Source organism: Echinops telfairi, unplaced genomic scaffold (assembly GCF_000313985.2).
Source record: "Echinops telfairi isolate 266 unplaced genomic scaffold, ASM31398v2 ScPeMD7_7469;HRSCAF=8507_0, whole genome shotgun sequence".
NCBI lineage: Eukaryota > Metazoa > Chordata > Mammalia > Afrosoricida > Tenrecidae > Echinops > Echinops telfairi.
In genome coordinates, this window is record NW_022111372.1 from 77,363,054 (window position 1) to 77,388,558 (window position 25,505).

At 47.5% G+C, this 25,505-nt stretch overlaps 1 protein-coding gene across 1 annotated transcript in view; it reads left to right on the forward strand.

The window, feature by feature from the left end:
- GEMIN5 (gem nuclear organelle associated protein 5) overlaps positions 1–19,023 on the forward strand; it is a 27,445-nt gene extending 8,422 nt beyond the window's left edge. Inside the window, exons 6-22 of the mRNA XM_045284564.1 lie at positions 1,368–1,441; positions 2,213–2,394; positions 3,564–3,703; positions 4,516–4,687; positions 5,947–6,171; positions 6,417–6,530; positions 6,805–6,924; positions 8,095–8,190; positions 8,731–8,868; positions 9,911–10,058; positions 10,751–10,870; positions 12,154–12,364; positions 13,467–13,718; positions 14,128–14,290; positions 15,351–15,855; positions 17,118–17,217; positions 17,664–19,023. Of these exons, the coding sequence (XP_045140499.1) occupies positions 1,368–1,441; positions 2,213–2,394; positions 3,564–3,703; positions 4,516–4,687; positions 5,947–6,171; positions 6,417–6,530; positions 6,805–6,924; positions 8,095–8,190; positions 8,731–8,868; positions 9,911–10,058; positions 10,751–10,870; positions 12,154–12,364; positions 13,467–13,718; positions 14,128–14,290; positions 15,351–15,855; positions 17,118–17,217; positions 17,664–17,828 (2,925 nt within the window). The 3' untranslated portion in view covers positions 17,829–19,023. The remainder of the gene's footprint in view (positions 1–1,367; positions 1,442–2,212; positions 2,395–3,563; positions 3,704–4,515; positions 4,688–5,946; positions 6,172–6,416; positions 6,531–6,804; positions 6,925–8,094; positions 8,191–8,730; positions 8,869–9,910; positions 10,059–10,750; positions 10,871–12,153; positions 12,365–13,466; positions 13,719–14,127; positions 14,291–15,350; positions 15,856–17,117; positions 17,218–17,663) is intronic.
- The last annotated feature ends 6,482 nt before the right edge of the window (positions 19,024–25,505 follow it).

A 25,505-nucleotide genomic window follows, 5' to 3' on the forward strand; every position in this document is an offset into this window, starting at 1 on the left:
CCCCAGGGAGGAGGTCACATGTAGATCCTTGTAATCGGTTCCCCCTTTCCAACCCACGCTCCTTCTACGCTCCCAGTATCGCCATTCTCACCACTGGTCCTGAAAGGTCATCCGCCCTGGATTCCCTGTGTTTCCAGTTCCTATCTGTACCAGTGTGGGTGTGTAACTTGTTGAAAGACCAAGGCACCCCCCGTTGTCAAGGCCAACTGGCCTGTTTCATTTTAGTGTGCTGCCTTTCACGTGGTTTTATACATTGTAGACAATTAATGCTTGACTGCCCCCTTTTTATTCCAATTAGGCAATAGAACCCTGGTTATGTTCAGTTCTTTGGCTGATTATGTAGATTATAAGAATGGCTGTTATATAATTAGAACATTTTAAACTTTAGGGATGTTTTTTCCTGGTGCTGTCCGGCTCCTTCTCTAGCGTTGCTATAATGAAAACCACCACCAGTGGGCGACGTTAGCGAGTAGAAATGCGTTCTCTCACAGTTCTGTAGTGGACCATCGAATTCAGAGGGTGGGCGGGCGCTCCAGGAAGACGCTTGCCAGGTTCTCGAGGAAGGTCCTCATGTCTTCAGCTTCTGTTCCTTGACGGTCTGCCCATGGCATTTATATATCTTCCCCAGTTGTCCTTGTTTTCTTCCTCCTTTCCCTTTCCTGTAGCTCAAAAGGGATTGATTTAAGACACCCCTTACACTGATATAGCCTCATTACCATAACAAGGAAAATCCCATTTCCACATGGGAGCACAGTCATATAGATGGGATATGCCCTGGATTTAAATCTGTCCCCAGAACATGTGACTACATGCAAGGGCTGTGAGTCTCAGTATTCTGTGGTTATCTCCCATTTTGTGACCTGATGTAATTGTACATGTTAGAAATCTATGAAGTTACTGAGGCAGGATTAGAGGCAGTTATATTAACGAGGCAGGTTAAAATCTACAGGATTAGATTGTATCTTGCATCAAGCTCTTTTGAGACATTAAAGAGCTTAAACAAGAGAGCAGAGATCAGAGAGACCTCCTTTGCCCAAGGAAAAGGAACTAGGGTGGAGTGGTCCTTTGGACCCAGAGTCCCTGCCTGAGAAACTCCCAGGCCCAGGGGAGACTGACCGGGACCCTCCCCAGAAGTAGCACGGAGATTCAGGCTTCGAGGGCCGTCAGCTGAGAGAGACTCGGTGTGCTTGTTGAAGCCATCCTCTTGTGGTGCTTCTGTTACAGCAGCACCAGATGACTCAGACAGGATTCCAGTATGTGTTTTGAGGGGAGACAGTTCTATCCACATCGTTGTATTGTAAGATAAGGAAGATTTGTGGCGTGAAGACCAATATTTATATTCGAGATTGGTTTGTTTTGCTTCCCAGTACAAGTTGCCAGTACACACAGAGATCAGCTGGAAAGCAGATGGCAAAATCATGGCTCTTGGCAACGAAGATGGGTATGTTTGTTTCTTTATTTAAAAAAACTTTGTTCTTGCATGTAAATTCGATCACAAGCTGGTACTGCCATCTGCCTTGCTAGTTGGGGAAGCCCAATTGTATTTGATTTTCTGGTTTATCCTTGGTAATCCACGAGACACTGCATTTTGAAAACTACAGAATTATCTGGGTGTTTTCCACAGTCCACGGAGAGTGTTGGCTGTGTTTGCCTTTTCATGACTGACTGTCTAAGCCTCACAGAATGCTGTCCAGCACTGACCTGCCAAAACCTTTTTCCATTAAAAAAAAAAAAGAATCCTCATCCTAAGGTGCCTGGGTAGCACATGCAGTTGGTGACTGGCTGCTAACCTAAAGACGGCAGCTCCAACTTACTCAGTGGCCATGGGAGAAAGGCCTGGCAAACCCACTCCCATCAAGCTGACAGCTGAGGAAATGCAGTGAAGCAGTTCTACCCTGTAACACATGCGGTCACCCTGAGTTGTGGACAGACTCACTGCACTAGTGACATCAGGCAGGGCACCCCTCACTGTAATCTGTCCCTGAAGATCACAACTCTGCAGAGATGGTTAGGACTTTTAAAGGCTGGATGTGCTTGTTTGAGGGATAAGACCCTTTGGACAGAGGCCTTTATCAGAGAATGACCTTGGCAAGGAAGAGGGGGGTTCTTTGTCTTGTTCCCATCCAGTCAGCCTGGACTGGTGGGGTGAGAGGATATTATTTGCAATGGTCTGTGATTTTATGGTCCATCTCGCTTGTGTTTCTTACTGCAGATCAATAGAAATATTTCAGGTCCCCAACTTGAAACTGATCTGTACCATCCAGCAGCATCACAAGCTTGTGAACACCATCAGCTGGCACCACGAGCACGGCAGCCAGCCAGACCTGAGCTACCTGGTGGCCTCGGGGTCCAACAGCGCTGTCATTTATGTGCACCACCTGAAGACTGCCGTAGGTAACTTGGGTTTGCCCGTACTTAGGAGGATGTCAGTATCAGCTAGTTCCATTCTGATACCTGTGCCTTTTTATTTGGGCATTGAAATGTTATTTGTCTACTGTCAAAAATAAGATACCATATATATTTTTTAATTTCTTCAAGTGTGATAAAAATGTTAACTTAGTTAAAACTATTAACTTAAAAAGTGATGTATCCACTCCACCACCCTCAAGTTCCATCTCTCAGGAATAACCAATGTTCTTGATTTGCTCCATGTAAATGTTACAATGGGTTGACTAGAGAAACAAGTCCAGTGACACTCATGTGTAAGAAAGACCTTGATAACAAGAAGTAATTGTCTATCAGGAAAACGTCCCAGCTCGGTCCAACACAAGTCCATAAGTCTGAAACTGGTCCATAAGTCCCTCTTCAGACTCACGCAGCCACATGTAATGATGCAGGAAGATCACAGGCCACTGGGTGAAAAGTCTTGTGGATCCAATGCGGTGGAGGCATCACAGGCCTGACGCAGGTCTCAGCATGGCTTCTCAACAGAAAGGTGAAGGCAGAGAGGGGGAGGTTCCCAGTACCCTCCTTATGAGAAGACCACGCCCACAAGGAGGCACCATCAGGCTGTGACCTGATTGACAGGCTAGACAGACTCTGCCCCTACACTTAAATCTTCGAGTTGACAAAATTATGTAATTACCCCAATGTTTTTTTCCCCAATTTCGAGTATAACCTTATATATAGGCTACTACATGTAGGAGACTTCAAAGAGTTTGTAGGAAAATGGAATTAAAAGAGAATGGAATTTTCCCATGAACTTTCGATGTCATTTCTTCCCCCACCCCTCCCCAAAATGTATGTTAGTATATTGATTTATTGATTTACATTTGTATTTGAGAGAAGAGTCTTATTTGAGATAGCAGTCCCTTGTTAAAGGATGCTGTGTCCCTCTTGATGTTGCTTCCAGAGGCATTACTGTCATGTCGGTGGTCTCTGATGGCTTCCCTGGACTTGCCATTGCCTGTGGGTCTGCCCACACTCTGAGCCACGAGACGGTCTTGCCTGCTAAGTCATCCCGAGAGCCTGGGACAGTCTCCCTCCGCCCTGGTGTCACTAGTATGAACATCTAGGTCTCTTTAGGTTGCTGCTGGCAGTGACGTCTTCCCCTTCCCCTTTAGAGGGCAATCTGGAGTCACCAATAACCATCACAGAGCCATACCGGACTCTCTCAGGGCACACGGGCAAGATTACCAGCCTGGCTTGGAGCCCACACCATGACGGAAGGCTGGTGTCTGCTTCCTACGATGGAACGGCCCAGGTATCGTGGTCATGGGCCTTTTGGGGTTCTTTTCTGGACTGTTTTCCCCATGTGGCGTCTTGGTTTTCCTCCCTCTTACCTCCTGCCCAGCAGCCTCTGCAGAAAGGACATTGCTGCGCTCTGCAAGGCATTTGTTTTCTTTCACATACTGATAGCAATTCATAATGAAATCGATTTTTAAAACGTTACCAATTTCATTCTGACTTGCTGTCAGTATGTGGACTACACTTATGTGAGAAATCCCCCTTCTCACTTAAACACAGAAGTGTTGTATGAGAAATAGCAAAGACAGCTCTAGTGCTACATTAGTAAGTCAGAGATCTCTGAGTTCAAAAGCATGAGGAGAGTGCAGAGCCAGAGTTCGGGCTGTCCAAACCAGAAAAGACCTGAGGAGCTGGGGCAGGACCTGAGGGTGGGGTTGATGGAGGTGTCTGCACCGGTCTGGGGTCTCTGGAAGGCTGCTTCTGAAGTGGGGAGGAGAGACATTCAGGTCATGGATCACCTGCCCAGGAATTACGGGGCAGAAAAGAACTGAGCACCCCATCAGCGCTGAGTGAGTAGTCTCTTCTTAGTGCCCGAACCCTCAGCCCCCAATAACATTTAATACTGGTTTGAATACTGAAATCCCTGGGGCACAGCATGCACTCCAAATCATCCCCTAGGAATGCCGCTGCTGTCCTGAGCAAGCATGCTTCCCATGCAAAGCAGCCCCCTGAAATCGACCTCTGAAAAAGGACTCCAACGACACCCTGTATCCCAGAACAAAGAATCACCCGACTGTTTGTGTTCTGTCACGTGGCCCTGGGTTTTAGGTGTGGGACACTCTTCAAGAAGAGCCTCTGTGCAATTTCCGAGGACATCGCGGGCGCCTGCTCTGTGTGGCCTGGTCCCCCTTGGATCCAGACTGTATCTACTCCGGGGCAGATGATTTCTGCGTTTATAAATGGCTCGTCTCCATGCAGGTCCACTCCCGGCCGCCTCAAGGTCAGTCAGAACCTAGGACTCACTTGCTTTGGTCTCCGGCCCCTCCCAGCTGCCCTCCTTGCTTGGGGTCAAAAGGCCTGCTGGTCGACCCTGACTGACTGGGTTCTTAAAAAGAACCAGGTGGGTGTTTCAAAGGACAGAGAAACCAACTTCCACAGGTCTCCATTAGCCAAACATGGAACAGTTTGAATTGGGAGGGCGAAGCTGAACCCATTTTGGCTATAAAAGATTAAATGGTAACAGACTAATCCACTCTGTAAACAATAAGAAAGCTTGACACAGTATCAGCTAGGAATGGCCTCAAAGAAGGGCATGTAAAGATTTGTACAGGAGGGTGCTCATCGCAGCCGTATCAGTGATTGCCCAACACTGGAACCAACCCAGCTGTCCTTTCTCAGGTCACTCAGTACATGGCGATAGGTCCCTGCGGTGGAATTCTGCTCTGCAGTTCAAGTAAATACAGACAGACACAGCATGGTGAATCTTTAAAAAGGACGCCATTTGCTGAGCAAAAGAAGCCAGTACAAAACGACTACATCCTCCATAATTCCATTTTGCCATTTATATGAACTTCTAGAACAGACAAAACCAAGCCATTGACAGCAGATGGGTGATTGCAGGGAGCGCCTTACTCCGAGGAGACACGAGGGACTGTGGAGGCGACACACATATTCCATCTTGTTTGTGGTGGTTATTCCGTGTATGTCAGCATTTATCAACGTGTTTAAAAATACGTGTGATTACTGTATTATACATCAATACATTAGATTTAGAAATAAAGGACACAAGTGTTCAGAACTTTTTAAAGTAACAGTAATGGGCCGTAGCCTCAAATAGGAGTCCAGGAGCCTGTGTTAGCGTAAGCAGCTGAATGTCTGCATGAGTGGGAAGAAGCAAGAGCTTGTCATCCCACTGGATTCCTGCAGGGGCATCCAGTCACTCCATCCTGTCCAGCTCAGCCCGCCAGAGCCAGGCCAGAGCACACCAGCTGCCAAGTTTCCCCCAAATCTCGGGGGAAATCTTGGTGGTGTCCACAATAGGGTGGGAGGATTCGAAAGACACCTCAGAAAGTTGAGTTAGGTGTATTCAGCCGTCTGATGCTGTTAACTCTGAAATGTGCTGGCGAAGGAGGGCAGGGTAAGAGTGCTTTCAGAAAGGAGAGCCATGCAGTGTTGGGGACTTCCAGTCCCTCAAAGCCTTGTAGATCAAGAATGTAAATTTTAGTCTGCCCTTTTTTTAAAAAAAACTCATTCCTACAGGCAAAAAAAGCATTGAACTAGACAAAAAAAGACTCACTCAACTTAAAGCAAAACCCAAAAAGAAGAAGCAGCCCCCCACACGAGTGCTGGTGAAACAGGAGGCTCCGAGCGGAAATGAAGAGATGAGGAAGGAGAGTCCGGGACCTGTGGAGAACGGATTTTCGGACGCCGATGGGGAGGCCGACGCCGGGGAGCCCAAGGTGCCCTGCAGCCTTGAGTCGGCAGGTAAGTGGCAGAACCTGTGTTTATGCCAGGACTTCTTGATGGAGTCAAGGAAATGCTCTGACCTGCCTGTGTGCTCAACTCGAGCTCAGCATCTTTGAGGCCTTGGACACTGCACTGTTGGTGGGTTTCGGTGTTTGGGGTTCTCTTCCAAGCCTACACCAGACAGTATACCATCCCACAGTGTCAGAGCATTTTCTTCTGTCTCGTACTCCTTGATATCAGCTCTCCTCCCTCCCCCGTGACAGCGTCTACAGAACCAGTTGTCTACTCCCCAGCTTCCTTGGGCTTTGAAAGGTCGAAAGCCATCATTAATAACAAAATAACATTGCCAAAAAAGGAATCGCCTAAAGAGAAACCAGGTTAGTATTTAATAATAAAAGTATTTTGTTAAATGTGCCCCAAGATAGTTGGTACTTGGAACTCAAAATTCGAAACTGGGTTTTTTGGGTGGTGTGGTTTTGGGGGCCTTTTTGTTGTTATCTAGCACTTGAAGTGTAGTCTTGCTTTGGTTGGTAGTATTTGGGGGAGGGTGGCTCTTTATTGGGTTAGGGACTCTAAACTCCGTAGATTATACTCACCCAGTAAGCCCTCCCTTTGGGTGAGACTGCCTGCAGTTTGATTTCTTTTCAGAAGCTTTGCTCAAGAAGAGAAAAGCACGCTCCATGCTGCCACTGAGTACCAGCTTGGACCACAAGTCCAAAGAGGAGCTTCATCAGGACTGTTTGGTATTAGCAACTGCAAAACACTCCAAAGGTACAAAAATCCATTATTGACACTCCAGTCTTCTAGAGACTGGCCCATGAATGAGGGGAGGAGAGAATGTCCCAGGTTATTATGGTCTGTCCTTCGGTATTTTCTGTGCTTCTCCCACCCTGTGCCCCACTGCACACTCCAGGGTCTGACTCACGGTCCCAGCCTTCTTGTTTTCCATCTGGTGGTCTCCAGCCAGCGATGTGTCAGGACTGGGGTGTTGGCTGACCCTCTCTGCACGATTTGGTGTTTCTACTGTTTTGTTCCATTGAACAGCCCGAGGAAAATCATTTGCTTTTGAGGGAGGAATCTGCCCACATGACAATTCCTTAAAAAAAGTTCTCGAAGAAGTTTTCTTTGTGGAGAGTTGAATTGAGTTTGTGTTTTTCAAGGCCCGCGTGTCATTACTGTCAATTACATTGGTATGAGCAGATAGGATCGTTTTACTTAATTTTACATGTTGAAAAAGGAGACATGTGATCAAATGAAATTCTGACTTATAAATGCTTCGAGCGAGAACGCGCACCGCTCTCTTCCTCCCACAACACTCACGTCTCCGGAGGCCTCGCTGCCGTCAGTTTCGTGCCTACCTCCAGAGACACCGAATGTTTTCATGCGAGTCAGCTTCAAGACGTGTGCGAAGATGGAATTAGCAGGCTCTCTTTTTTAACTTGGTGATAGCTTTCTATGATTTATATAATCAACTTCACATGTTTACCTGATTCCCCTTATTGGAAAATCAGTTGATTTGGAAAAAAAAAAAAACAAAAACAGAATGGCTATTGCGTCCCTTTCTGTGAGGTTCCAGTGAATGTTCGAGAGCTGCCTTTGCTTAGTAGGGCTTTTTGTTTTGTCTGGATTTTTTTTTTTTTTGGCTTCTTGCTGTTTTAACCTTATTTAAATAATTAAGTCACGTGTACATTTCTTAAACGGAATCTTGCATTGGCTTTTAGAATTTCACCCCACCCCCATGCCCTTCTTTGAGCAAACCAGAAACTAGTTGGTGTCATTGGCTTTTGCCCGGGCTGCTGCGATGGGCTCTGCCTTCCTGTTGTGCTGCCTCTGTCACTGAAGTGGGTGTTTGAGACATCAGTTCGGAAATCATTGGACAGAAACGTGGGACCTCTGTATGCATTCCGTTTAGCTGTGCTTTTTGTCTTTCTAAATGAACAGAGCTGCATGAGGACGTGGCTGCTGCCCTTGAGGGTCGCTATCACCTGGGGCTTTTCACCAACAGGGCCACCCTGTACAAGATGATGGAGCTCGAAGGTGAGGGAACGCGAGTCAACAAGCCCTTCCATCTGCATGCTCCCCTGACCCTTTGTACTGGTGCCTGGGCGGGGCGCTGCAAGCAGTGTGTACTGACAGCTAAGCCACCGGTGAGGCTATTTGGAGGAAAAGGTCAGTGATCCTCTCCATTAACTGCAGCCAGAGCATCGTCCCTGTGGAGCACAGTGCTGCTCTAATAACATACAGGTCCCACAGTTGCACGTGACTCAATGGCAGTCGCCAGTAACAGCAACGACGCTTGTGCTTTCATAACTGCCAGCCTGTGGGTTGCAATGGCTACTTTTACTTGTTGACAAACTAAAATTGAGTCCCCTGGCTCACAAAGAGCCCTTGCTTCTGGTGGGCAGCCTATGCATGCAGTGGTCGGACTGAGTGACTGGGCTTCGTGACTCCTCCGGTTGGTGGCTTCGCCATCAGTAAGTGACTGCTTCTACAAGGAGTTCCTTCTTTTCTCGTTCATTTTGAAACCTTCTGAAATCAACTGAAGCATCTTCTGGCTCTCCTCTCTCCTCTGAACAGGGAAAGGTCACTTGGAAAATGGCCACCCTGAGTTATTTCACCAGCTCATGCTTTGGAAAGGAGACCTGAAGGGCGTTCTCCAGACGGCGGCAGAGAGAGGGGAGCTGACAGACAGTCTTGTGGCCATGGCACCAGTCGGTATGTTCTTGTCAGAGTAAGCTGCTAAAGCCGACTCCTGGCAGTACGTGTCTTGAGCTCAAAATTACCTACGGGGACAATTATGGTGCAGAATTAGCTTTGTTCCACAACAGTAGGCCGATCACCACCACCCCAATTCCCTACAAAACGCCGGTCACTGACACACATTATTAGCAAGATTGTAATTGGTGAAAACTCGGTGGGACAGTTTGGCCATGTCTACTGAAATTTAAAATGCATGTGTCCTCTGACTTGGCAGTTCCCTCGGTTGGAATTTAACTGCGCACATGCTGAGAGCAGATCTACATGGGCATTGATGGCAGCAGTGTTTGTAGTAGCAACAGGACCAGAGCCAGTCCATCACTAAGGGTCTGCTTAAAGCATCCATGCCCTAGAAACCTCTGCAGGTGCCAAAGCATGTGGCAGCTCTGTGTGCTCACATGGCACAAAGCTGCCAGTTACAGTAAGTGAAAGCAATCAAGGTATAGACACAAAGTAGTCCATACACTCCCAAAGAAACTAGTCGTGATGGTTGGCTCTGGAAAGGATTTAGGGATACCAGGTGGTACCAGGATAACAAGGAAGCCATTTTTTCTGCCATGCTCAGTTCTGTGCTGCTTTATAGATTTTTGCTCAGGCATACTATGGGAGAGGAGACTGCCTGATGAGACTACCCTGGATTTTATAGCTGGAATACTTGTTCTTACAGCCAGCATCCATGTAATAGCAGCATTACATTCCTGGCAGCAGGGACTCATCTCGGGCACAGCCACGCTCTCTCCTCACCTACTAAGAGTAACCACACTCCTGGTGGCCGTCTTTTGGTGCCATTTTGGATGTGTGAGAAAGTAAAACATTTACCTTTCAGAATGTCAGATGGTACCAGGCAGGGACACATGATCTTAATGGCAATTGAATTAGTATCAAAATGTTCTTCATGCAGCGGCTCTGAAAATCAAGCTTTCCCAGTTCAGGTATACCTGCTTGCTTTTTCTCTTCCTTCACTTATCTAGTTGTTCGTTTGGTTTTTTTTTTCTTAAAGCTGGCTACCACGTGTGGCTGTGGGCCGTGGAAGCTTTTGCCAAACAGCTGTGTTTTCAGGATCAGTATGTCAAGGCTGCCTCCCACCTGCTTTCCATCCACAAAGTGTATGAAGCTGTGGAGCTTCTCAAGGCCAACCATTTCTACAGGTCTGTGTGTGGCGCTCACAGTGGGACGAGGGTGGTAACAACCTATGACGCTGCCAGGGCCCCAGTGGCTGGCCCGTGTTTATCCAGAATTCTAGTTTGGCCTAAATGCACAAATGTTACCGTTGGCCACAAATCCTGTTGGTTGCCTTCCGTAAAGTGCTAGTCTTGCTCTATTTAGATTTTCAGAAAACACCTGCCACATACCCGAGTCTGATTAATGATTTGAGCCTGAAGTTGGGCCTTCTTGGGAGCAGAAATGAGATTTCATGAAAAACCAGCCACTAGTTCAGCTCAGATTTAGTCATTTGCATTTTTCCCAGAGGCAGGCAACCCTGTCTCCTGAGGTCCCACGTACTCACGGGACTTCATAAAACTGATGCGTTATTAGCTGCTCTGGCCAGAGCGTTCGCCTTTTCTTTCTTGCTAAGATCCCAGTGTTCGATGAGTGCAAGTGTTAACGTAATGGGCAGATAACCTCAGTTTTATTGTGGAAATAGTTTTGACCTTAGAGCCCTAGAGGAACTAGACCACCTTTTGAAGAACTGCTGACCCCAGTTTGGAATCAAGCGCACGCAGCCTTTTCAAATGGCCCCTGTCATGAAGGAATAAGTCTTTTACTGGAAGTTAGAATGATACAGCACAAATGGGACAGCTAGTCCTAAATTTTGGTTAATATCTCCTCTTACCTCTAGGGAAGCTATTGCCATTGCCAAAGCCCGGCTGCGCCCAGAAGACCCAATCCTGAAGGACCTGTACCTGAGCTGGGGGGCCGTCCTGGAAAAAGATGGCCATTATGCCATGGCTGCCAAGTGGTAAGCCCGAGGAAAAGAGCTCCTGCCCAGAAGCTACCAAGCAAACCACAACCAAACGGACTGCCTTTGAGTCAAATCTGACTCACGGCAAGCCTGTGTGACAGGGTAGAAGCGCCCCTGTGGGCCTCTGAGACTGTCTAGCTCTTTGCCAGGAGTAGAAAGCCCCAGCTCTCTCCCGAGGAGGGCCTGGTGGTTTTGAACGGCCCATTTTGGGGCTCACAGCCCATTGCATAACCACCACACTAAGAAAACAGGACAAGAATAAAAGCATTATACTGGAATATGGACATCCAGTGACTAGAAGATTCTGAAAGCATTCTTTCTTAGGACCAAGGATCTAGCCCACTAGTACTTACCTAAGTCACCAGAACCCCTCTGGAAACGTGAGTAACAGACTAAGATCCAGGCTTCCAGCCAGTTCAGTCATGGCTAAAGCAACAACATCCGGATAGATGGGAATTCGTAATATGTGGGTGGGCGTGTTCCAGGAGCAGGAAGAATTAGGAGTCAAAGCCTTGCAATGGGAGACTTGGAAGAGGTACTATAAGCCCTTCTTGGAGCCTGATGGTGCCGGAGATGGGTTATTACTTTGTGGAAAGTTGCAACACATGTTCAAAGCAAGTATCAGCCACCATCTTTAAGTCGGCCACTGTTGCTTCTCATTCTACCCTCCAAGAGACTCACTTGCTGCACAACATGCGTGCTGCATATACTTGTGTATAAGCTGAGGTTTGGGGCACATTTTGTATACCGTTTTTGTGGTAAAATCAGGTGCCTCGGCTGACATGCGGTCGGCTTATACTCGAGTACGTACAGTACTGCTGTTGGTTTCTAACAGGGAGATTGTTTCTAGCAGTGTGATGACCCGTAATATTTTCTGTTTCAGTTTTTGGGCTGGTACACCCACATTTTATAAATTCAGGTCTTTTGCTTCATCAACCATGACGAGATTGGGAAGAATCAGTGAAAGCCTTGATATTATCAGTTAAAAGAAATGGGAAGTAATTACACCCCCGCTGTACTTCAATTCAGCATAGGCTCCATTATGTCTCCCACTCGGGTAATGCTTGAGTCTCTCTCTCTCTCTCTCTCTGGTGAGCTTGCCAGCTTCAGCCTTGACTGAAGCCAGCGGGGAGACTCTGGGACCACAGGAAGGCCCACAAGGCAGAACAGATCCTAGTTTTTCTCTGTTTAGATTTTCAGAAAGCATCTGTCACGTAATAAGCCCTGTTTATGAAATGCCATTAACTTGTCTTGATCGTAGCTATTTCTTTGTCTTGTAGCTATTTAGGGGCCGCTTGTACTTATGATGCAGCCAAAGTTTTGGCCAAAAAGGGAGATGCAGCCTCCCTTAGAACAGCTGCTGAGCTGGCTGCCATCGTCGGAGAAGAGGAGTTGTCGGCCTCACTGGCCCTCAGATGTGCCCAAGAGCTGCTTCTGGCCAGGAACTGGGTGGGAGCCCAAGAAGCCCTGCAGCTCCACGAAAGTCTAAAGGTCAGTCCAGCAGTTCGGCTCCTGGCCTGAGTCCTGTTCCCGTTGGATTCCACATGTTAGCAGGTGTCCTCCCTGGTGCGCTGGTCAGTTCTGCCTCTGAAGGACAGTGGCTTGTCCGCGGCGTTCCCCATTGCTGACTGGTCTGTGAACAGACTCCAGCCTGCCCAGCCCAGGGTTGGTAATTGAGTGTTTCCTCCTCACTGGCGTCAGCAGCCTGGTGTTCTGCTTGCGGCGTGCTCTTCAGCTCGAAGGTGTGAAGGAGCATGAAGGAATTCTCCATGCGGCTTGATTCCCACCCTGCTAAAAATGCATCTCCCGTCAGCGCCTGCAAAGTCGCCACGCCCACTTCCCTTTCTAAAACGTTGGGTCCATTTTAGATGGTGGTGCTCTGGCTTGAACTTTAAAGCTCTTCTGTCTCTAGCAGAATACCTAGGCCTCCAGTCGGTTCCTAGCTGAGTGTTCACGGCTCAGGGAAAGAGCTAGCCGGCGAGGCAGCTTTCTGGGAACTACAAATAAAAGGGCAGCAACAACAGGAAAACCCAGAAAGGTCGCGTGGCTCTGTGTTGTTTACAGAATCATCAGACCCAGAAGAATTTATTCACATCCCTGCACTCAACCTCCAAAGTTTCCAGAATGATTATTAGCAGTTCACTCTTTTGCTTAAACAGCATTATTAATAAAAACAAAAATTTAACCTTTATTGAACATGGTTCTGATCAGGACTCTTGCCTCTGAGGAACAGGGACCCTCTGAAACTTAGCTGAGAAAGCACATGCCAACTGACAAGTCTAGCGAGGAAGGTGTTTCCAGGCCTTTACTCTGCCTCTGTTCTCCTCCACTAACTCCTCTGTAATCACCTTGGACATGTCCAGCAGGCCTGCCCCAGCTCTCAGAGCCCCACCGCCTGCCTTCTACAGCTCTTCGGCCCCTGCACTCTACCATGTATTCCCGAGACTGCAGCAGACAGACACAGGCAGGAAAAATCTGATGAGCCCGTCTTTCCCCACCCACAGCTGGACCACAGGTCTTTGGTGGCCTGTATGTGATTGAAGTTCTCCTGGACTAAGGCCTATTCTCATGTAACAGTTTCTCTCCTCTCCAGGGTCAGAGACTAGTGTTTTGCCTTCTTGAGCTACTGTCCAAACACCTGGAGGAAAGGCAGCTTTTCGAGTCTACAAGCTCCTCTCTCTACCATGCTTGGACCACTGAGCCCAAAGGGCCCTTCTCAGAGAGAGTAGCTGCCGTGTGGAGGAGCGCCTTTGGCCTGGACACTCCCGAGCAGTATCAGGCGGTATTTCAGAAGCTGCAGAGTATCAAGTACCCATCTGCTACGAACAACACACCCTCCAAACAGGTACCCAGCTGTCCCTGTACCACAGGAGTCAGTCACGGCTAATGTCTAGGGAACAAGCAGGTTGCTGGCCAGCATTTCAGAAGAGAGTAAGGCAGGCCCAGACAACCTCATCAAATTGTACGCTGAAAATTAATCATACCCTCATTTTTAAAGAAGGAGAATGAGAGCTTTTCTAGAACTTTCAGGTGCTTGCTTTTTGTTTTCCCCCAATGCAAAATGGCAAGGTGCCTTCTGGGCTGCAGAGTTTGCCACCAGGTGGCGCGTGCTCGGGCGCAGCTAGCTGGGACTTGGGGCTTCTGGTGGGGAAGTGAAAGCAGGTGGCAGGCCTTTCTTAGAGTGCTCCCAGTGGGAGCCTGCTGCTGCCCTCCCTGCCTGGGGGCAATGTTTAACTGAGACGCTTCTCCTCCAGCTCCTGCTCCAAGTTAGCCACGACTTGACCTTGGCGGTGCTGAGCCAGCAGGTGGCTTCCTGGGAGGAGGCAGTGAAGGCACTGCTGCGGGCAGTACTCCGGAGCTACGAGTCGGGAAACTTCGCCATCATGCAGGAACTGTACTCGGCCTTTCTTCCTGAGGGTAAATGCCTGCCACCTTGGCCCAGGGCCTGCCCATGGGTGAGAGAAGAGCTGAAGAGACGGGCCGGCCAGCTAGGTCACGTGAATAGAAAGCTCTGCGGCCGTCAGGATAGCTGAGCTGTTCTCCACACATGGCAAAGTCACCATCCGAGGCAGAGTGACGTCACGAATCAGAGACCCCTCAGTCGCTGAGGAAGTCCGTGGGCTCCGTGTGTGTCAGAGTAGAGCTGTGCTCCAAAGGCTTTCAGTGGCTAATCGTTCAGAAAGAGATTACTAGACCTTTCTTCCAGGGCACTTCTGGGTAAACTTGAACTTCCAGCCCTTTCATTAGCTGCTGAGTGCTTTACCTGTTTACATCAGCCAGGATTCCAATGAATGGAGCAACACCGCAAAATCCCGTGGGCTGCAGGGTTAGACACAGTGCCTCAGCCATTATGGCCCAGAGCCTTTGGTCCAAAGGGATGCTTCTTGGGTAAGGTGACCAGATTTTAACATTGGTAAAGTGGGACACCATTGATAAAACTCATATCCTGGCAAAATAGCCACATGGCAGCCGAAAACCGTTGACCCTAGCTTGTCGTGCATTCTTTCCAAAAATAGGGACTTTTTTTTTTTTTTTAACATTTTATTAGGGGCTCATACAACTGTTACCGCAATCCATACATCAATTGTGTAAAGCGCATTTGTACATCATTCTCAAAACATTTTCTCTCCATTTAAACCCCCGACATTAGGTCCTCATCCCCCTCTCCCCCCACGAGCCCTTGATAGTATATAAATTGGTATTTTGTCATATCTTGCTCTGTCCGACGTCTCCCTTCACCCATAGGGACTTTTTTAAACTGCCGCAGGACGCGGGAAAAATTGTTAAAAATCGGGACTGTCCCGCTAAAAGCGGGACATCTGGTCACCTTATTCTTGGGGTGGGCTTTGTCCCAAATCAGGAAACATGAGCTCAGTTGCCTTTGTTGGAAGGCACGTGTTCCTACAGATCATGGGGGGGGTGGGGTTGCAAAAGTTCCTTAAAAGAGGTCTCACAACCCCAACTCCTTTTCTCCTAGGCTGTGACCCTCTGAGAGCGAAACTGGGTGACCCTCATTCCCCAGGCATGGCAGCTTTCGCAAGCTTGGAGGCCTTTTTGGCTTATGGACGGCTGTATGAGTTCTGGTGGTCTCTCTCCAGGCCTTACTCCGAGCCCAGTGTCTGGGTCAGTGTGGATCACAGTAGGAAAGTGGTTGAGTGCAGCCTGCAGGTGGATGATGCCAGCCCTGAGGAGGCCGAACCCAGGGCTTCCGGTCAGCCAGAGCTAAGTCGGCCCCCCGCGCTGGGCTTGAAACTCACAGAAGAGAGTGAGCGGGTGCTGGGCACTTGTCGGGAGCTCGTATCAGAACAACGTGCCAGTCTCCAGAGCTCGCAGAGAACCGTCGCTGAAGTCCAGGAGACCTTGGCGGAAATGATCCGCCAGCACCAGAAGAGTCAGCTCTGTAAGCCCACCGTGAACGGTCCTGACTCCAGTGAGTCTGCGCAGAAGGCAGAAAACCCCCTCTCTGGTCCTCAGGGCCAGAGGTAAGTATCAAGTCAGATGCAAGATGGAATTGAAAGCACCGAGCAGCATTGTCGTGTCACTGGGGAAAGATAGGTGCATGGTGATAGGAACCCGGTCATTTGGAAATGGGATAATGCAGTAATGAAGACATGGACTTGGGAGTCGGCCCCGTTCTGATCCTGGCCCTGCTACGTGACCTCCTGCAAGGTCTTCATAGTGTCCTCATCTGTAACACGGGGTACCAACTCGTACCTCGGTTATTTCAGGAATTCTGCTTCTTGATTGTTCTGTAGTACAGAATTCATCCTATCACAGAAGGCCAATGGGTGGGAAGGGTAATATTCCACAATTGCATCCTGAGAAGACCCCTCAAGATCTGAATGCCAGAGAGGCAGGAGCCAGTGACCCGTCACTGCGGGTGGCATTTGCTCTCACTGAGCACTAGGCTGTGTGGCTTTACAGTGGGTTACCCTTACTGGGCCATTCCCTGTCATGGCAATGGACCACAGATGGCTCAATGGGGTAAACATTAGACCACTGCTCATCACCAGGAGCGCGTTCCAACCCAGCAGCCGCTGCTCAGGAGAAAGACGGAGGGGGCAGTTCACGTCCTGGGAGGTCCCATCGAAATCAACTCGATGTCAGTGGGTTCGGGTTTTGTTTTTTGTGCTGATTGCCTTTTACCTCAGATATGTTCCTCAGCACAGGGACGAGAACAGACAAGCCATAAACTTAAGGCTGCTACCACTAACTTAAAAAAAAAAATTAGACTTGAACCCCCTGATTTTAGTCCCCTAAAAATACACCGTTGAAATCATGAACCAGAGACGTAAGCAACTTAAGCTACCATGTTCCATGTTTTATATTTGGTTTCTGTAATAAAAACTAAAGAATTGCCTAACCCAGGACACCCTGCCCAGAAAAACGTCCGTCCATGCAGTTGCCGGCGCCCAGCTCTGTCTAGCTGTCCCTCAGGAGAACCACCTCTGCTCAGAGGCCCCTGAGAGTCTTGGGACTGGCCTTGAAAAAGACCTTGGGAAAAAAACCCATTCTCTTTTTTGTACCACTTTTCCCAGAACTTTTTTCAAGTCCCCTGCTAGTAGACAGTCATTTTGCATTTTGAAAATTGTTTTATGTCACAGTACATTAAGTTATGTTCTCTGGACCTTTGTATTTAAAGATTAAAAGAAAGAATCCTGTGAGTAAGGAACTTAGGTTGTGGGCTAATAATCAACATTGCGTGGGACGCGAAATATGACTTCTTATACTGTCGTTTTATTAGTAGTAAAGAAGACGAAACCAAACCCGTTTCTCTGCCTGAACTAACTAAAAGACTGACAGAGGCAAATGAGAGGATGGCTCAGTTTCCTGAGAGCATTAAGGTAAGATTGACACCCGTTCATCTAGTCAAACTACTTTTGTAGGACGCGCTAACTATACCAAATTCTTGCGGTCGTCCACATGGATCAGTGGCTGAACCCTACACATTCATGTGTTGAACAGTTTAAGCTGCAGTTTCCTTTGGTTAGCGCAAATATTTTGTGACAGTGATTGGCCACACAAGCAATTACAGACCTCAGAAAAACCAAATAAATTTTGTAGTTGTGTGGTTAGAAGTAAAACTAAAATTGGCATGATATCATCTGATAGGCTACTGCCCGAAAAGTATGTTTAGATGTGGTCCTAACCATAAGAGCAGCCGCATTTTCTGAGTTGATGTGAAGAGGTTCAAGGAAGGGTGCTGTGCTGGGACGTGTCTGTGGCTGGAGTCTTGGTGCCGGGGCTTTCTCCCCGCGCCTGTTCTCCTCACTGGAGTATCATCTTTCAGGCCTGGCCCTTCCCAGATGTGCTGGAGTGCTGCGTCGTCCTGCATCACATTGACACCCAGCATCCTGGCTGTGTGGCCCCAGAGATGAAGCAACAGGCCCAAGAACTTCTTCAGAAATACGGCAAGGCTGAGGTTTACAAAAGATACTGCCGGGCCTGCACGTGAACATTCAAGGACCTCTGAGAAATGGCCACATTCGCAACATGTAATGCCTTGCAGCTCTGCGTCCATACCTCGCCCAGCATTTGTAACTCTGGCCCTGGGTCCTGTTCCAGTGACTCCAAACCACGAGGCTCCGGTTGGGATCAATGCTAGCCTCAGATGCCAGGGCGTCTGACTTTGGTTATCACGCTGGGTCCTTGGGACCCAATTCGGTTTCCCACTGGAGGAAGGAGCCTGGGAAGCCGGCATTCCTTTTACTCCGAAAAGCACCTGGCCAGGGGGGTGTTGGTCATTTGTAAGGCCTTAAGCAGGTTTCTCCTAAAAAGGAGAAATGTTTTTAATCACCCAAAGTGTTATCTTCTTAGACACAGCTAGCTACCTTTATAAATACTCTCCCCAACCGTAAACAAGTCTTTGTTGGTAGAGAATAGTCAAGTTGTGTGTGTTTTGTTAACCTGGGTCTTCCCCGTCTGCCCTTTCAGTGATAGGAGATTGACCTTACCCATCATTTTGACTACTTACCAACCCCTCTTTTTGAACTTTAGGTCTAAAATGTGTGTGTTTTTTGTTTTGTTTTGTTTTGTTTTTTCATTTTATGTAATTGTTTCTTTGGACAAATCACTCACTAAAGCTTTAGAAGAACAGGTGATGTACTTGACTGTGATCTTGCTGTTTTATAGGGAGTGATTGGTGGTGATCCAAGAGCTCAGGAAGAAAGTCCTTGTCATTGGCTCTCTTCCTTTTTCTAGGTTCACAGGGCTGTTGGAGAATGAGAGTAAAGTCACAGGACCGCTTTGAAGAAAAATGTTATGTTCCTAATTTTGCATATTGTTGGAACACTGGACTTCAACTTTAGTTTAATGAACCTGTAAAATCATTTAATCATAAATACCTGCTCTTCCCCCTCCCCCCCCCTTTGGTTATTGAAGCCATTCAACAATGTCAGGAACAGATGTTTCCATATTGTTACAGTTGCTAGAATGTAAAATCAGATGAGTAGGAGAGGGCTGTTCCTTCTCAATAACTGAACTATGTTTTGTGTGTGTGACAGCTTTTCTGCTTGGGTGCTTAGTTGATTTTTTTGATTTTTTTATTTTTTATGAGGATTGGTGTGGCTTAGGACAACAAGAATAAATTTTATTATCAAGCGCTCTCTCTAGGAAATAAAAGGTTTAAAAGGCAGGATTCAAAATTCTAAGGTACTGGTTGATTGGTTTTAATTTAGAGCTAGCTGTTGAATTTTGAAAGCTCTAAAATAGTGATATTCTAGAATTTAGCTCCCTAGTTCTCCACCCAGGGAACGGGTTGCAAGAAGATATGCAGCACTGGACTAGGGCACCGGTTCTCAACCTGGGGGTCACGGCCTCTTTGGTGGTTGAACAACCCTTTCACTGGGATCGACCAATTCATAACAGTAGCAAAATGACAGTTATGAAGTAGCAATGAAAATAATTTTATGGTTGGGGGTCACCACAACAAGAGGATCGGTATTAAAGGGTCACGGCATGAGGAAGGTGGAAAACCACTGACCTAGAGGTTGGAGAATCTTCTGAGTTGGTAAAGGGGCAGGACCGAGCGGAGAACTGGGTACCATTTCTGCCTGTGTTAAAATGACCAGGTCACCTGCAGAGCATGGTGGTGGGGCCACATTCCCGTGTGGTTGAGCACAGAGCTGCCTGATTAAACAGACCCTGTGAGTGCTCTTCTCTTTCCGCCTGGGCGCTTTGCGGAGGCCATTACCAGGGCCCGGACCCTTCGCCTTACCTGCTTTGAGAAAAACAAGAAATACTACCAGTACAACTGTCCAACACCATAATAATAACAGAAATGGCACCGTTTTTAATTCTTCATAAGCGCGCTTTTTTCCGATACCGAATCGTTTATTCAAGCAATTCTAATGTGAAGGAACGATTCTCATTGGTTTCTCCCCAGTCACCGTAAAACCAGAACTGGGGAGCTCTGAGGAATTGACCCACGCTGCCAAGTGACTAGAGTAACGCAGAAATTCAAGAATCCTTTTTGGTGCTTTCTCTTCTACCCAAAGTATACCTTTATCTGTAACCTCTCGCTCCTTGACCTGCATGGGCCAAACCACCATCCTCTGTTGCCCAGATCACCTCGTTGAGCTCCCACCACAGTCGGACGCTGTTTCGTCTCTGCCACAGGCAGGGGCTGCTTTAAATTACAAATCAGATTGCTAATGCCCTGCCTTAAACTTCCTAGTTTCCCATTGCTCTCAGGGAAAAACAACTAAAATCTTGGTGTAGTTTACAGCCCCCTCCACCCGGCTCTACCTTTGCTCTCAGCCTGCTCTGGACACTGACCCGTGTTTAAAGATCAAAGCCCTTTATAGGTCAAGGCTGCTGCGCCCACCAGTTCTCTTCACCTCAGTCTGGGCACACATTTCTTCTGCCTGACTCGCTCATGTTCATGTATCCCTTAGCTCACAGCCTCTGTGTTCTTTCTCTGAAAAGACCCCTTGAACCTCAACCCCAGAGACAGCAGTGTCTTCATCAGAATTCTTCACTGCCTAGCAACACATTGTAAACGCCACAAGGGTAGAGATGGTGTCTGATGTGCTGTTTCAGTCCCTAGCACCTAAAGGAAAATACTCAAGGATTTTGACTGAATAAACTAGCAAATTGAGATACATAATTTTTATTAATAATTTATACTTCAAGGATCTCAACAGCTCATCCATGTCAGCACTAGCTGACAGCTAAACATGTGCTTAGTGTCGGACCTGACTGGGTGAGAACTTTTAAATGGCAGAGTCTGGAGGGACTGACTTACACTTGGTAATCTTTTAATAATTCACATATTGTACAATTTAATCATATTATTTGTGTACCTGTTGCTAACTAGCTCTCCATTTCTCCCCAGCGTCCCCTGCCATGTCCCTCGCTAATCATTAATCCAGTTACTATCTCAAGATTTACCTATTCTGGATTCATGTGCAGAAAATCCTACAAAACACGCATAAGAAAACTCAACAGTGACGAAACGAAAATCTCAATCAAAATGATCTCAATTTTTAAAAGCCAGAAAATATTAAAAACAGTTTGCTCCTGCCGTCTGCCCGCGCTGCACGTGGACCTGGCTGTTGAGATCACGGCCATCTAGGAGATGGCCGCTTGTTTGTCTTCAAGCCTTTAAGGCCCCCTGACTATATCCTAAAGCCGGGCACCATCAGCTTTCTTCACCACATTTGCTTATGCACTTGCTTTGTCTTCAGCGATCATGTTGGGAAGGACTTGCCACACTGCCTCATCGAGGGTGTCACAAGAGACTGCTACTCATGGCTCCTGGTGCTGCAGAAACCAGAAAAGAAGCAAACAAAAACCCTCAGGTGGCTTCAAGAACCTCACACACCTCACCCGTTTTTTCTATCTGTTGGAAAAGTCTTAAAAAACAGTCTAAAATTCTCCCCCAAAAATCGTTTTAAAATGTGTCTGAAGGGAGATCAAATGACAAGGTGTTACGTTTTAAGCTCACTGCCTCTGCCATCATGGACTTCACAGTGCTCCCTTTCTGGCAGCAAGGCTCTCACATCCCCGGACTGTGTTCAGAGGGGATGCGCCGGAGGCTTCACCCTTGGGGGACCCTGCAAGTGGGTTCTGGGCTCACGCTCATCCATAGCCTTCTGCAAACCATGTGCTCACAATTAAGTTCTGATGCCGTTCTTTCCTTCCGATTTGGATCTTATTACAGTCCTTGAGCACACAGGCTGGTGTGGTTTGGGTTTTGTTTTTCATGTAAACTTGTTGACACCTCACTTAGCTACATATTTGAAGACAAGCCTCTAAGACACAGGAACTTCTTCCTGGCACAGCCCCATCGAGTTTCTTTGTCACACTTTGCTATAGCGCCATATCCTCAGGAATCTCTATATGGTGTCCACTATCACGTAGAGTGGTGTCATTAGAACGAATTCTTTTCTTTTTTTTCCTTTTTCCTGAAGCTGCAGTTTAGTTAAAGCATAGAGTCATTGCAAAAGGAATAAACAAAGGGAGGGGTCCATCTTAAGCATAGGTAAAATACACTTCGCTCTGGAGACGAAGCAGGTTCCCCTCGTGAGGTGAGAGGGGACCTAGTCTAAGGGAATGCTTCTAGTTCTTAAATGGCACTTTCAAATGGGAGCAAGTTGCCGCTCTGCAGATGATCAAGCCATGTTCTAACCAGTTACTCAGCCTGTCCTTGATTCCCATGAATCATTTCTGTTTTATCGGGGCTGCTGCTCTTGGCCAGAAGGTCTCAGAATGTCCCAGGGTTTGCTCTGTGTAGTCGTACATCAGCTGTTTCAGGATTAGCTCCGAGTACAATCCTGTGTCCGGATTTTCACTAGGGCCTGACTTTAAGGTTAAGGTGTTTTCCAAGCCAATGTTCACAAAGTCCCCTGTTCGTAACATTTCATGAGGCCCTCTTGTTCATCCCCTTAGCAGGCAGAGCAAGACCCCCTCTTCTGTCCCTGTCGATACGATACTGACCTCTGATTGGACCTCACTTTGCTAGTAGACCCCTACTTCCTTGACGTGCCTTTTCCTTCCTTTCTATGACAGTAAGGCTCCTCTTGTTGGGATGATTTTTTTTTCATCGTTTTATTAGCGTCTCATACAGCTCTTAACACAGTCCATACATTGCCCTCATCATTCTCAAAACATTTGCTCTCCACTTAAGCCCCTGGCATCAAGTCCTCATTTTTTTCCCTTCCCTCCCCGCTCCCTCCTTCCTCATGCGCCCTTGATAATTTATAAATTATTTTGTCATATCTTGCCCTGTCTGACGTCTCCCATCACCCAATTTTCTGTTGTCCTTCCCCCAGGGAGAAGGTCACATGTAGACCCTTGTAACCGGTTCCCCCTTTCCAGCCTACCCTCCCAGTATCGCCATTCACACCACTGGTCCTGAAGGGATCATCCACCCTGGATTCCCTGTTTCCAGTTCCTATCTGTCCCAGTGTACATCCTCTGGTCTAGCCAGACTTGCAAGGTAGAATTGGGGTCATGATAGTGGGGTGGGGAGGAGAGGAAGCATTTAGGAACTAGAGGAAAGTTGTATTTTTCAATGTTGCTACATCACACCCTGACTGGCTTGTCTCCTCCCCGAAACCCTGAGGGGTTCATCTGTCCTAGATTCCGTGCGTTTCCAATTCCCATCTGTACCGCTGTGCATCCTCTGGTCTAACCAGGTCTGCAAGGCAGAATTGGGGTCCTGGTAGCATCGTGTTCTATTGAGTCAATTCTGACTTGTCTTCTAACTACATGTTGTTCCGTGCTGTCGAGTCTGTTCCGACTCATGGCCCGATGTACAACAGCATGAAACACTGCCCAGTCCTGTGCCATCCTCACAGCTGGTATGTTTGATCCCATGGATACAGCAACTGTGCCAGTCCATTGTGTTGAGGGTTTCCTGTTTTTGATGCCCTGCTACTTTGCCAAGCATGATGTCTTTCTCCCGGGACTGGCTTCTCCTGACAACATGCCCAAAGCACACGAGACAGTGTTCTAAAACTGGTTGTAGTGATGAGTGTACAACTCTTGAAGCGACTGAACTATTGAGTTGTGTGATAGCATCAGTTCTTCAGTCTACCTTATTCAGTGCCCCGCTTTCACGTACGTATGAGGCGATTGAAAGTGCCAAGGCTTGGGTCAGGGCACCTGGAACTGAGTACAACTGCCTGATCGAGTTTACGACACTAATCTTCACGGGAGCAGATTGCCAGGTCTTTCTGTGCCAGCACCACGGGGGAGTTCACACTGCCCATCTTTCCGTCATAGCCCAGCACTTGACCCACTGGACCAGCAAGGGCCCTTCACTCAGCCGTATGTGCACGCACACACAAGGCAAAAAGGTCTTGCCAGTTCTAATAGAGCTGTGTGTTTCACTTTTTTGCCAGTTAGTAAAATTGGTGAGTGGGAATATGCACAGGAGAACATAACAGCAATTCAGCAATTTGTATAGTCTGAACACGGTGCGTGCTTTGTTTGGCCATGTTCACCAGTTGTCCCTCCTCAACGTCAACTCACTAGCCACTGTCCTTTCAAGTTGCTATTGTCAACTATTAGAGCCCAGTGCTCAGGGCACACATTCTTTGCCCATGAAGTTAACTTCGTTTGGTTAAGGGCATAGAGTGGCACTGTACATTAAGTGTAGGACTGGTAACCCCAAAGTTGGAGGTTCAAACCCACTAGCAGTTGCAGGGGAGAACATCGAAGCTAGCTGTTCCTGGGGAGATTTGCAGTAAGCAAAGCCCTTTTAGGTGGCCGTGAGTTAGAATCCGTAGCAGTGGTTTGGAATTTAGGCATTGTTTGGTTTAAAGACTTCAGGGCATATTCTCAGAATTAAACATTGCCTCAGGACAAGAGTTTCAGGGTTTCATTTAACTTCAATGGATTTTTGGATTCCATGAGAATTTAAAATTCTGCTCTGCACTGCTTTTTTTTTTTTTTTTTTGCGCTGCCTTTTTGATCTGTAGAATCTTTTACCAAAATATTCAGGAAGTAGCAGGGCACCATCCAGTTCTGGTCCATGGTAAAGGAGGCGGTTGTTGAAGTAAGTGCATTCCATTTCCTCCTGTTCCTGAAAATCTTTGCTGTCATTCCATGGACAAATGAAGACCAGTGGTCTTACCTTGAATGTACATTTGCAGGCTTTACAACCCCAAGCACTAGGCCAGGAACTCGGGGGTAGAACAGGTGCACTCCACACTGTAACAGGCCAACTAACTGGGCTATTCCAGGACACCATGACCCTCACCCTCAAAAGCAGTCTCAGCAGCTGCTCTCTTGGTTGTAAATGTGTATCATTTGCTAATGCAACTTTTTACAAGTGTACTATCTTTTACATAGATTGCATTAATTAATGCAATTAATTAATGCAAAACTTCCCCCTTAACTGATGCAACTTTTCATCACTGTAAACCTGCATTCAGTGATTCTAAGTACTCACACACACACACCCCTCCTGCTATATCCCTGGCAAACAGGAAATAAATTTGGTTTCTATACACTTGCCGGTCCTTGTCTGCTTGTGAAATCACATATTTATCCTTTTGTGACTACCAGTTTACTCATTTATCTTCAAGCTCCATCCACAACATCTAGGTTCATGGCCGACTAGTCCATTGTACAGACAACTGTGGCCACTTGTATCCATTCACCCACTGAGCAGCAGTTAGGTGTCTTTCCACCTTTGGACGAACGAAGTGAACGAAGCACTACAGTGAACGTGGGTGTCCGCTACCTGTTCTTACATGGCCCGACAAGTAGCTGGGGGGTTGGGTTCTTTCCTCAGCCAGGCAGTAAGTTCTTACTTCTCCCCTGCTCCTGGACTCCCTCACCGAGTCCCACAACCTTCCACCATAACACTTCTCCTGACATGTCAGGTACTGTCTGTTCTCAATTAACAGTGAAGATTCACTCCCCATTTGACCTAAATCTGGAAGGGTACTTGGGAGACTCGGTCACTAGCAGGCCAGAGCCCCTGAGCTGCTCGCCTCTGTGGCTTCCATCACTAGCCTCATGAAGAATGTCTTCCATCCCTATATGTAACCATCCCAGCCACAACCTGACATCTATTTTATAGGCGGCTATGGTGGACGTGGGAGCCCAAAACCCATCTGCAGAGTATCTAGCCTGATTAGGCCACTGACAGATCCCTAGGCACAGGCAAGGGGCTCCA